Source organism: Hibiscus syriacus, unplaced genomic scaffold (assembly GCF_006381635.1).
Source record: "Hibiscus syriacus cultivar Baekdansim isolate YM2019G1 unplaced genomic scaffold, ASM638163v2 tig00000916_pilon, whole genome shotgun sequence".
NCBI classification, from domain to species: domain Eukaryota; kingdom Viridiplantae; phylum Streptophyta; class Magnoliopsida; order Malvales; family Malvaceae; genus Hibiscus; species Hibiscus syriacus.
The window spans coordinates 2,096,982-2,110,163 of NW_024061833.1; the positions used below are offsets into that span (position 1 = coordinate 2,096,982).

General features: G+C 35.1%; 1 protein-coding gene, 1 long non-coding RNA gene and 1 pseudogene across 2 annotated transcripts; 2 read left to right on the forward strand and 1 right to left on the reverse strand.

Moving 5' to 3' along the window:
• Positions 1-1,438: 1,438 nt before the first annotated feature.
• LOC120117057 lies at positions 1,439-5,401 on the forward strand. Its single transcript, XM_039137398.1, has 8 exons — positions 1,439-1,853; positions 1,951-2,080; positions 2,565-2,656; positions 2,836-2,935; positions 3,711-3,871; positions 4,550-4,642; positions 4,793-5,052; positions 5,216-5,401. Exons 1-8 carry the CDS (start codon positions 1,551-1,553, stop codon positions 5,364-5,366), a joined length of 1,290 nt encoding a protein of 429 aa, XP_038993329.1. The 5' UTR covers positions 1,439-1,550; the 3' UTR covers positions 5,367-5,401.
• A 1,648-nt stretch (positions 5,402-7,049) lies between these two features.
• On the reverse strand, positions 7,050-8,393 carry LOC120117953 (annotated as a pseudogene).
• Positions 8,394-11,267: 2,874 nt separating this feature from the next.
• Positions 11,268-12,088, forward strand: LOC120117974. Its single transcript, XR_005515708.1, has 3 exons — positions 11,268-11,412; positions 11,480-11,640; positions 11,787-12,088. It is a non-coding gene; the product is annotated as an uncharacterized LOC120117974 (long non-coding RNA).
• Positions 12,089-13,182: the final 1,094 nt, after the last annotated feature.

The window sequence follows — 13,182 nt, forward strand, 5'->3', positions numbered from 1 at the left end:
TCCGTCTCGTCTCGGCTCGGCTCGGCACGGCACGGCACGGCTCGGCTCGGCTCGGCTCGTGGTCGTGGTCGTGGTCGAGGTCGAGGTCGTGGTCGTGGTCGTGGTAATACGTGTCTTCGACACGTCCGCGCGGATACTATCTTTTTAGAGAAAATTCTTGAGGAATTTCTCTTTGAAAGAAACAAATGGAAAATGTGAAAGATATCAACTGATATTTATAGGCTGCTGAGGACTGTTTGAATTTCAAATAATAACAGCTGAATTATTTTTTATCAGAAATTAAACAGTTTATTCCTAAATTAAATCAGAAACGTTAAGATGTACCTGGACTGATTTACAGCTTTGTACAGAGGAGACAAGCTGTTAATATCAGGAGTTACAGGAGTTATTTGATTTAATTCCAGGGGTTACATTATATAATTTCGGGAGTTATAACAGCTGAATAATGATACAATGAACCTGGACTATTTCTGAGTCAGGTTCATCTAGTCATTTCAGCTGTTACAAATAAGAGGTTTAATCCTGAAATTTTATGGACGACTTTAACCCTATTTCTAGCCTATAAATAGAGAGCTATATTCAGCTTCTCAACTCACTCCAAAACATTCACAATTCACTTACCAAAGTGTTTTCTAAAGTTCTCTCTATGAGTTCTCTCTGAGTGCTTTCCGATCAGAAGTGCAATACCACCAGCAGTCCACTCCGGTTTCGGGTGTACGGAATTCGGAGCGACCGTGTTAACCTCGGGGGACGGTCCGCCTACTGCAGCGATTACACACATCGAGGCGAATTCGTTTCTAAGGCAGTGGTTCTTACCACGACACGGTTTACGAATCTGTTCTTCTTAATTACTGTTTATATTTTCAGTCAGTGCTAACGGTGTAGTTTTGCAGTTCATATATCCAACAAATCCTTCCTTGACTGTAACCGACTCCTGAATCCGACATATCTTTGGTAAGGCGCAGATCAGGTAGGATGGTGTCCGATCAACCTAAATATTATTTTTAAAATGATTGATGACGACTCTAACCCATTCATTCAAGTCGTAGCCCAATTTCGGGCCCACCCAAAAGATGATTCCGACAAAAATGACATATTATGATATTATTCTTATCGTAAATAATAATAGGTGTCGGACGACAATTTACTACTAACGACAATAAAAATACTTTAGAATTTAATAATAAAATTAATTCACAAACCAAAATTAACTAAAAACCAAAATTAACTAAAATATAAAATAGTCACATAATATGTCATTTAATTACTTAGTGGTATAATTACATATAGAACTAATTAAAATTTAATTTTATAATCATATATATTTAGATATTAATAAAAAAATAATACAAAGATTAAGATTTGATATAGGGAATAGTTTACCCTAGAATTATATTTCTAAAATTTTAACATCCCGCCGTCAGACAAGCATCTCGTCACCACTGTGTCCCAGCCCAAACCCTACTTTTCCTTCATGTTCTCGATAGACCAGGAAATTATATAAGGGTAAAGTTTGAAACCCTAAACCCTCTCTGCAGTTTTGATCGAATATGGCGAACAAAAGACAGAAATTAGCTCGCAAACAATACAAAGAAGCGCACCCCGAGCTGTTTCCGACCCCAGAGCCAACCCCCGCGAAAGACCCAGACAAGAAGAGGAAGAAGAAACAAAGCAGCAAGTTCAAGCGCAAAAAAGAAGGACCCAAAGAACCCAATAATGGCTACAAAAAGGGGATTAGAAAACACCCACTTAGAGTTCCTGGCATGAGGCCTGGTGAAAGCTGCTATATATGCAAAGCCAATGATCATATTGCCAAGCTTTGCCCTCAAAAAGCTCAATGGGAGAAGCATATGGTTAGATTTTCTTTTGATTTCAGGTTTTTCAGCCCATTTTTTCCTGATTTATTTGTGGTTTTTTTATGAGCTTTTCTTTTACTTTTGATGTTTAAAGATATGTTTGCACTGTCGTCAACGTGGACATAGTCTGAAGAACTGCCCTGATGTAATGGATAAAAAGACGTGCTACAACTGTGGAGAAACTGGACATTCACTTTCGAAATGTCCTCAACCTCTTCAAGATGGTAATTTGCTCATATCGATGCTGTATGTTCCAATGCTTTACATTGGTTTCTTTTATCCTCATGATTCAATGAACTGGAATGCAAAATCTGGAGTGTGTTAGTTTACCATTGTGATTACAATTACCTTCTTAAATTTCTGATGTGAATCACGGAGTCTCTCTTAGGATATTTAGTGTTAAATGATTCATTCTTTCTAAAATCTAAATAGATTCAAATGCTTATCTTCAAAATGAATTTGATTCTAGCTTAGTTGTGGTAGCTTTTATCTTTTAGCATACAATATGATTTAGACCTACAGAATCTATGCTCTCGAATAGGCTTGTTTGTGAGAATTTCATCTATGAGAAGCTCTAGATTGTTTATCGTCGGTAAATATATTTTCTAAACATACTTTTTTCACACTCTCAATTATGGTTTGTTTGTGTTTGAGCTGTTCATCATTTATTGCTATGGATGATGATTAATAAAATCTTTTTTGTTGCAGAGGGGACTAAATTTGCCCAATGTTTTGTCTGTAAGGAAATTGGACATTTGAGCAAAAACTGCCCCAAAAATACTCATGGAATCTATCCGAAGGTATGTTCGAATAAATCATATTTGTAGTTTTTTTATTTATTTTTGTAATGCAGTGTCGTATGTGTTTTGCGGAGCAGCCATCATGTTTATTATGTGGATATTCATTGATAAATGTCTCAATTTATTTCAGCATTCTTTCTCTTCACCAATTTGACACTTGATTTTTTGATCTCCAATAGGGCGGTTGTTGCAAAATATGCGGTGGTGTAACCCATTTAGCCAAAGATTGTCCTGATAAAGGCAAAAGAGCATCTGCTGCAGCTAATGGAGAAGGCACATGTAAGATTTTTCATTACCAAACTTGGGGATTTATCCCAACTGTTCTGCTGTTTGTTTGGCATAATTCATATAACTGTAACCTAAGTTTACCTCGAATGAAACCCCCTGTTCTTTTACAAGTGTTGTTTCATTTAGTGAACTTCTCTAAGTACTCAGTACCCCCAAGATAAGTTGTTGCTGTTTGGGGACAAGATTTTCGCGTCGTATCTGGTTTTAATAAGAACCATTAAAATCTTTAGTTATTTTAGGTTGAAAAAGGAGGAAACAAGCATCTTTCAAAAGTTTCTCGGCGAATTTGGGGTTGTCGGTCTTGTTATTCTTGTTAAGTAATGATAAGAAGTTAGAATGACAAAATAAAGAAACGATCTTATTAGGAGAAGAATTTTGGTCCTTTGAGCGTGTAATGCTCTTTCCCGTTACCCTGAATTTTATGTTTTCAACTATAAGATAAGATAGCTGTACAAACTTGGGGCTGGAGCAGTTGTGATAATGCTTATATGATGTAAATCTCTTCTTATATTGACCTCAACTGCTTTCGAAGAAAAAACCTTGATGACTTTGAGGATAGTATGACAGGTTCAGTGTTGGTAGGTTAATCTGTCAACTTATTTTATGATGAAAGTAATCACATGCTAGCAATGTATACCTGACCTGCTAAAAACTTTTCTTCCAATGGAATCATATTTTTTCTCTTTCTGAACGTGCAATCACACGATGTAGGGTTATGCGTGTGGAAAGTTAACCTTATGTCCTTTGTATCGTTTCCTGATTTCAGCGATCGGAAGCTTTGAAAGGCCTAGAGGGCAAGTGACGAAATTCATTAGCGGAGACGATCTCGAGGATGACTTCGCAACACAGCAGTCAACGGACAATGCTTCTGACGCTAAGATAAATTCTAAAAGGCATAAAGGGCCTAAAGTAATAAATTTTGTAGGATGAAAACTCTCTCATCCCCTGAAATTCATGACTAGCGTTTGTTATCAAGGCCGGCAGATGCTTGTATGGTTCACTAATGTGCTATAGTTTTTAAAATATGCATCTATTTTCTCCCTGTTTTAGTATTTGGTCCTGTTTGAAATAACATTGAGAATTTTACATTTCCCCCTCAATTCATTGCTTATTGAATGAATTCTTTCAATAGTAGAGTACTTCGGAAGTCATTGAATTATGCTCAAATATTTCTTTTGATCGCTGGATTTTCAAATATTATATAAAATAGTCATTAAATTTATTGAACCATTAAAAAAATGTTCCTTGCCACATTATAATAAGTGTACTTTACCCTTCTTTCAATGTCAGTATCTTGTCAATAATCATCTAATAAGCAAAATATCTGGACTATATATTAGAATAAATCCGGACATAATTTATATAAAGTGGACTTAAATCAAAATAAAATCTGAATCGAGAACGTGTGCATGCGGAAACTCTAATATTATTTTTGAATAAAGTATGAAAAACTAATGCCAAAACCTGTAGCTGGTAAAAATAGGGAACAATATAAATTGGGGCATGGAGGCATTGGTAGAGGTGTGTAGCCTTTGTTTTCGCCCTCAAATATCTCTTCACCATCACATTTGTCTCGCCAGCCAAGAATCCATCCCCTGAATTAAGGATCTCTTACTCATATCCTACCCAATACTACATTTCTCTCTTTCACTCTTCATTCTCCCACAAAGGCTTTCTTTCTCTTTGGACAACAAAATGGTGAGGTCTCTTTTCTGATGTCGGATTTATGTTTGATTTTATGTTTGATGCACTGATTATCGATATATGCATCCATCGATGTACGTATATGCAAATCAGATACGCCGAACGGTTAATATGTATTTTGTTGTTCTTGGTTTCCATATATAGGCGAATGCGGCGTCCGGGATGGCTGTTGATGATGAATGTAAGCTGAAATTCTTGGAGCTAAAGGCGAAGAGGAACTACCGGTACATCATATTCAAGATTCATGAGCAACAAGTGGTGGTGGATAAAGTCGGGAACCCGGAGTCGACCTACGAGGAGTTCACGGCATCTCTGCCTGCCGACGAGTGCCGATATGCTGTCTTTGATTTCGACTTCACCACTGATGAGAATTGCCAGAAAAGCAAAATCTTCTTCATTGCATGGTAACCCTACTGTATACACCTCTAGGCCATTTATTCAACATTGGTTCCAACTTGGAAAAGCAAAAACTTCGGCCATTGCTGCCCACGAAAAACAAAAACAAAGAAGCTAATGTGAAATGGGGTTGTATAATCTCTGTCTCATTTTTGTTCAAGTATTTTGCAGGTCACCCGATACGTCAAGGGTGAGAAGTAAGATGGTGTACGCTAGCTCAAAGGACAGATTCAAGAGGGAACTGGATGGCATTCAAGTGGAGTTGCAGGCAACAGATCCTAGTGAAATGAGCTTCGACATTATTAAATGCCGTGCAATTTAACTCTTCTTCTTCTCCCAAAACATTGATGGATCCAACCGGTCATGACCATCACCATCTCCGAGTATCCCTTATTTGTGTATGTTTTACAAAACCTTTCTTGCCTGGAAGAATTCACTTTCTGGTGTGTGGTTTTGTGTTTTGTTTTTTTTACCATTCATCGTGTAGCTTTAATGTAACTCTTCAGTTCTTTATACTTTAATTTATTGTAAATATACTTTCAAACATTTGATTTCCATTCCTTCTCAGATATATGATTTTCTTTTTAAAAAATAAATTGAATCTCATTAAAAAACCCTTTCATAATCGACGATTAATCAAGAATTATAAATCAAAAAGCGGGATGGAAAAAACGTATAAAAAAACTTCATTAAACAAACAAACAAAATACAAAACAAAAAGGAAGAACAAAGCAGATTCGCTCCAACAGAAATAACAATTCCCAAGCACAAAATAACCCTGCAAATAATAACCCAAAATAAGAAATCAAGTAACATCAATTAATCTAAATCAAATACCGTAAAAACAAATTATAGAGTGATCTTTTCAACTCGATTTATTTTCTTTTATGACATTAGTATTTAAACCCTAATATTATTTAATGAACTTTATACCTCATCCGGTTGGACTAACATTTTAACATTAGAGAAAAAGAAACGAGATGATAAAATAATTTGTTTACCACTCATTTTGATCCGTTAACTATGTCCATTTTCTCATTTTCATATCTATTTTTTTGTTTAACAATCATTTATGTTCAAATTTAATCAAATATTATATAAGAGAATTATATAAGAGTATATCAAATTTTAGAATCCTATATATATATATATATATATATATATATATGGTCCAAGAGCTTATACATCCAATACAAATTCTTACATTTTCTATGTAAGTTATTTCTTCACCAAATGGATTGTATAATAATTTTTTAGATTAGAAATAAAATTTAGATCACAAACTTTAATATATATAATTAAGGAATTTGGGTACTAGTTATTACTCTAACAATTAGAATAACGAAAGAAAAAACGCATCAAATTTTCTGAAATGCTCCATCTATTAATCTTTTTTACAATTGCTTCCTCTATAGATTGCATTCTCTTCCGATTGTTGTTCATTTCTTTAGTTTTTAGATCATCATTCCCGAATTCATTCTACATACATATAGCTGAAAGAAAAAAGAAATTCAGCTTTTATGATTTGACTACGTGATTAATGTCTGGGGGCATGCAGTGGTGTCAACTTTAAGACGCCATGCATTCCATGCAATTTTATGGCAAACACGCATGGAACACCATGTAGCATTCACCCTATTTAAGCAATTAATCTATGAGTACTATTATTTCATAAATTATTTTTTTCAGATGCATTATTGAAATTTTTTTACCATTAGATAATATATGAATCGGTTTTAATTTTATATCATTTAAAATTTTTAAATCAAATCATTATATTTAAGATTATTTCGGGTTTTAAATTATTTTAAATTTGAATAATTTCCTGTTTAGATTGTTTTGGGTATATCAATTTTAAGTTGGAAGTAGTTCAAAATCGACATGTTCGGATTAGTGTAGAACATGCTATACATGAAGAATTTCCTTATATATCCATAAATATCTCTTCGTTTTTTTTTGGGTTATATAATTATGACCAGAAATCTGATCAGACATTTCTCTTATCGGTTTTGTTTTGTCTACTATTATTAGTACAAAATAAGGACCGATGTCCATGAGAAATAATAACTCAATACTTTTGACACAATAATGCATTTTGCCTAAGCTTCCTGCAAACAATCTCATTTTCACCTGTTCGTCTGCTTACCTTTGATTTTCATTAAATTTCTTCTCCCATTCGTCTACTTGCTTCATCGAATTCTCCTTCTCGCTAAGCAAAGCGTGTAGCAATGCCGGATCATACGGCGGAGGCATGGTGCCATGGTGCAGGGGCTCTGGCCGGACAGGCCATCGATTCCGAACATAATTAGACGGCTTTCTCGGGTACGGTGGGCTTGTATCTCATCAGTTTACCGCACTCGTTTCAGAGATGAAACATGTAGTCATACACGTTGTCTACCTTTAAATCCTCTTTTATAAACTCACTTGCTGCCTTTCCCATGGCCTTTGCCTGAACAAACAAATGGAATGAGGAAAACAGTATATACGTGTAAGGGTTAATTCTATAAAACATTCCTAAACTAAGAACAGATTCTAAATTGGTCTTTAAACTTCAGAAACATTCTAATTGAATCCTCAAGATATCAAAATATCATATTAATTAAATTCTTCCATCAATCTAAAATCGACCGGAGAATTAAATGACAATTCTGATTCAAATACGGAACATATTTAAAACATGTTGATAAAATATTAAAACTTGTATACCTAACTACTGCATGTCAAATGCTGTATATATTGCATGTCAAACAGATTCAAGCTATAATTCATGCCATAAGGACAAACAGGTGCAAAATTTGAACCACGTGTTTGATATGTACTATACATCATATTTGAGTTACTAATATTTTATGTCCAAGTTGACTGTTAGAGTGATACTTGATTGATACGATACTGACACTTTTTAAATTCGACAGTATAGTTTGAAGATGTGAAATTAACCCAATATATAAAGAAGATCACTACCTCTTCAAGATGGGAGTTGCCCCAGTTAACAGCATACTTGATAGATCTGCACTTATCATCAGGTTTAATGGGCCAATAATGATGCAATTGCTTCAAACTCTGGTGAAGAAATCAGAGTATCGGGGTCTTACGAGCAAGGTAACAGAATCACAAGCTAGGGTGTACTTTTCACTCACGGACCATGCAGACCCTTCAACGTATATCTTAAACCTACAACAATTGTGCATTCAGTACGAAGAACTTGCTAATAATTAAAAAAAAAAGTGAAGGGACTTGATGATTTAACCTGTTAGCACATTGGCTTTGCCAAGTTCGATGTCTTGTAGCCTTGTGTTCTTTCTTCTATCCAGTTCTGCAAATGCCCATGTTAGCTTAATTCTTGAAGAGTAAATCTGAAAAATAAAAGACAATCACTACAACAAAACTGTTCTATAGCGGCGTTTGGAGAGTAAACGCCACAAACTTTAAACATATAGCGGCATTTACAATCTAAACGCCACAAAATGATACTTTAGCGACGTTTCTTAAAAAAACGCCGCAATAGAGTAGTACTTTAGAGGTGTTTTTATACAAACGCCGCAAAAGAGTTAATCTATAGTGGCGTTTTTTCAATAAACGCCGCAACATAATAGTATTTTAGCGATGTTTTTATACAAATGACGTAATAGAATACATCTATAGTAGCGTTTTTTAATAAATGCCGCAAGAGAATAGTACTTTAGCGGCGTTTTTATACAAATGCAGTAATAGAGTTCATCTATAGTGTCGTTTTTAATAAACGACGCAACAAAATAGTACTTTAGCACGTTTTTATACAAACGCCGCAATAGAATTTATCTATAATGGTGTTTTTTAAAAAACGCCACAATAAAATAATACTTTAGCAAATAGAGTTCATGATTATTACTTTAGCGGCGTTTTTATACAAACGCCGCAATAGTTTGATTGTTTGTGGAAAAACGCCGCAAATTTTGGAGCCCTTAAATACACTTCCAGACATTCCAGTTTCCATCAAATTTTTTTATTGGTTCCCCCCATGTGGCCGTGAAACCCCCGAAGGCTCCTGGTCACCTCGAAACACCGTTCATCAGTGTAACTCTCTCTCTCTACGGTCGACAACTGAATAAAACCCTAGATTTCCCTCGTCTAATCTCTAAAAAAAGGATCTTGATTCTAAATGAAACCTAAGAAAGCTATAAACCCACTCACTCCTTGCTCAACAACCGACGACCCTCGGTCTACCCCCTCACGATGACAAGCGACGAACGATGACGATTTCTAGGCTTCGGTGAAAGGTTCAGGCGAACGAGGTAATAATCCCCTCTCCCTTCCTATTTCGTTGGCCCCTAAAGAAATTAGAGGATCTATTGAGTTCGTAGATTTATTGTGTTTCGCACTTGTTTATTTAATGCATTTTGTGAGGTAACAGTCCCCTCTCCCCTCCTCGAACTCCCTTTTCATTCGATCAATCTCCGATTTCTTGAAAGTGATTTCTACCGCAAGCTTTTCACACACTATCTCCAACGCTTCTTTTCCCCTTCGTTCCTCGGCTACTTCTTTACCCAATTTCTTGTTCAGAGACTCCATCTTTTTACGTGCTTCTGTTTTTCATCATCTTTTTCATATCTTAACTTTCGTTGTATATTCAGTTCTTGCTTCTTCTACTTCACTGCTTTTGCCTTTTCTCTGTAATGGGGACTTTCACTGTCAAAGAAAGCTTTTTTGGGTAGGCCTATGATTTAGGATGCTTTTACCATTTTTATGGAATATATATATATATATATATATGTATATATTGTATAATTATAAAAAATAAAAAATTGTGGGATAATTCCAATGAATTTGTATACATTTGGTGTCATAGGGTTGGGGCCTCTGTGGGCAAAAAATTTGCATATTTGATAATGAACATGGTGGTGGGCCTCTATGGGCAAATAATTTGCATATTTGATAATGAACTTGCAGGGTATTAGTGGTGTTGGCAGTGTTGTAGCTGACATGCTAACAAGGTGCGGTATAGGTCGCCTTTTGTTGTACGGTTATGACAAAGTGGAGTTAGCTAACATGAATAGGCTATTCTTTCGCCCTGAGCAAGTGAGTATGTGTATCCTTTTCCATACTGTTTCATTGTGACTTCTAGTTGGAAAATGCCACTTTTCATGAAATAGTGAGTCCATATTTCTTGAAAGTAATATAACATTATAGAATTCCCACCAACTTTCTTGATGCAACTACATGTTTTGCAAGGTTGTAAAGCCAGAAGCTTGGCTTTGTACCTTAATTTGAATAATCTGACTTTCAAATATCTTTTAAAGGTTGGTATGACAAAGACTGATACTGTTGTTCAGACCCTTTCAGACATAAATCCTGATGTTGTGCTGGAGGCAAGTGTTTTTCATGAATGCCACCTTTATGTTTTTTATGCGAAAGGTGGGGTGAGTGTATTTTAATTAGATGATGTTTCAATTCAAGGCCTACTGTGGAAAAAAGTTTACGTGGTGTGGAGATGGAGTGTTTTACGTACGTTTTGTTTTCTTTCTTCAGTACATATTTGAAGTTGGTTGTCATTTAGAGTTTCTCGACAATTTACTTGCTGTTTTGCGTTCTTGATTTTAACGTGCATGATACATTGGTTTACGAGGAAGTGATGCCGAGATTTAGGCTTTCTATTTCTAGTGAAACAAAAGACAAATTTGATAATTTTTGTCATCTTACAAGATTTGTCTTCTCTGTATAGTATTGTATGATTTGTAATCTAATCAAATCAGTAATGGAAAAAGCATTATGCATATACTTATAATAATAGACAATTAATTTGGTGCATCACTGAGCAATTTTAGATCTTACCACATTGATTGATTTATCTTCTTTAGAGCTATACACTGAACATCACAACTGTACAAGGCTTTGAAACCTTTATGTCAAGCTTAAAGAATAAAACATTTATGCATATATAACCAGTAGAATAGGCGAAGATGGACCATTGACAACAGTGAAGCCTAGAGGTTTATGGTACATTTATAGGTGGAATGTTTTAGATTAACAATATGAGGACGGGTAATAATGCTACATTTATAAGCAGGAAGTTTTAGATTAACACCGAGAGCCCTGAAATTTTAACATTGGTGTGGCTATGCAGAGAAGTGCATCCCCCCATTTTGCAAATCCTGAATTTGAAAAATTCAAGTGTTAATTTTTTATAATTGGATCATAGACGTGTTGAGTTTATACTAAAAACTTACTCTATAGGTGCTTTTTCCTTCTGAGATGAATATCCCACAAGCTCTGTTTCCCAAATCTTCTGCTAATGGATTTCCCCGTCGAAGAGGTGATAGAGGGTGGGGCTAGGTTGGAGAATAAGGTGCAGTCAGGAAAACCTAATCAGGGAAGAAATCAAACTACAGGTGAACATTCTCTTACATGAATGTCTTATTATTGAACTATTTTCCTGATTTAAGTAACTTGGTATAGGTGAAGTGGCTGGTGGGAAGGCTGGAGGATATGAGAGTTCTTCCCGTGATCGGCTACTTTTTCTCACAACCTGTCTCATTGGGATATGGTGGAAGTCCATGTGAAAAATGGATCAATTTACACTGGAATATTTCATGCAACTGATGCAGAAAAGGATTTTGGTATTGTATTTCTTTTTTTTCATATTAATTATGCATCTGTAATTAGTTTAAAAGATTGAACTTTGTTCACATCGAACTCGAATGCAAATAAAGTGAACTTTGAAAAATGATTCATCTTCTTAACATCCACTCTGTTACCACTTCAGGAATAATCTTGAAAATGACTCGCATGACAAAGGAAGGTACTTCGCAAGGAAACAAGGCTGTTACTGAGTTTGTTAGCAAGGCACCCACAAAGATTTTAATTATACCTGCCAAAGAACTTGTGCAAGTTATAGCAAAGGTTTTGCTAATTTTCCTATCTTTAGAGTTCCATCCCTAATCGAGTTGCCAGTAAGAGATGAATTGTCAAGTAGTTTATGGGGGCTTTCTAATTATTGATAGTCTGTTTCAGTTAGATCATTATGAATGAATAGTGAAAACTTGGTTAAAATAAAATAATGCTATTTTTTATCTTTTATTTCTTCAATGTTAATTTGGTTGTTCTTAAATTGATTTCAGGATGTTTTGTCATCTAGTCTTCTATATTAATGGGTTTTTTTTCCTATCATGAGCTCTTTTGCGGCGTTTGTATCCAAAAACACCGTTATAGAGCTGACATTTTGCGGCGTTTGTATAAAAAAACGCCGCTAGATATGAGCTTTTGCGGCGTTTGTTTCAAAAATGCCGCTATAGATCTGACTTTTTGCGACATTTTTTTCCAGAAACGCTGCTATAGATATTTACCTTTTGCAGCGTTTTTTTTTTTCAGAAACGCCACTACAAATATCGACTTTTTGCGGCGTTTGTTCTAAAAACGCCGCGATAGATCTGGACCTATTGCGGTGTTTTTTGTTACCAAACGCCACGAATTTTAGCGGCGTTTTTTGTGAATTTTGTCATAAGGTGTTTTTTGCGGTGCTTAAAAACGCCGCTATTGGTTTTTATACTATTTGTTTTTGAAAATTTTAGTCCATCTACTAAAATCTGATCATGTATACTCCTCTAATTCGTAAAATGTCTGTTTCCAGTCCTAAGATGAACTTTTCTGTTAATTCCATCAAATTGGTGTTACTTGTTTTTAAAAAAAATATATATATAATGTGACACAAATTTTGTCATTTTGTCTTCAGGTTGGACAAATTTTTCTAACTAAAAATATAATATTTATCCAACCGTATAAAAAATGTCAAAGTGTATGTATTATCAATATATATTTTAGAAAAAAAGTCACGTCAAATCATTTGATTAAGGAAAGGGTCTAATTGTTCTAACCATCCCCAGAAGGACCAGTCTGGAAAAACGATATCGAGAATTTCATCATCCTTGCAGTAACGAAACAAAGGAGGTGGTGTAGTGGCATTGGGCCCACCGTAGTCGACGGCTCTGATGACAGGCCAGTCAACGCAATCAAACATGAGGTCCAAAGAATTTTCTCCGGGTACTTCCTGTAGACACTAATTTCCGTCCATATTTTTATTTTATACATATATACACATATATATTATATAGTTTGCAAATTGTTTTTGAAAATACATATATAATATATAGTTTAAAACATTT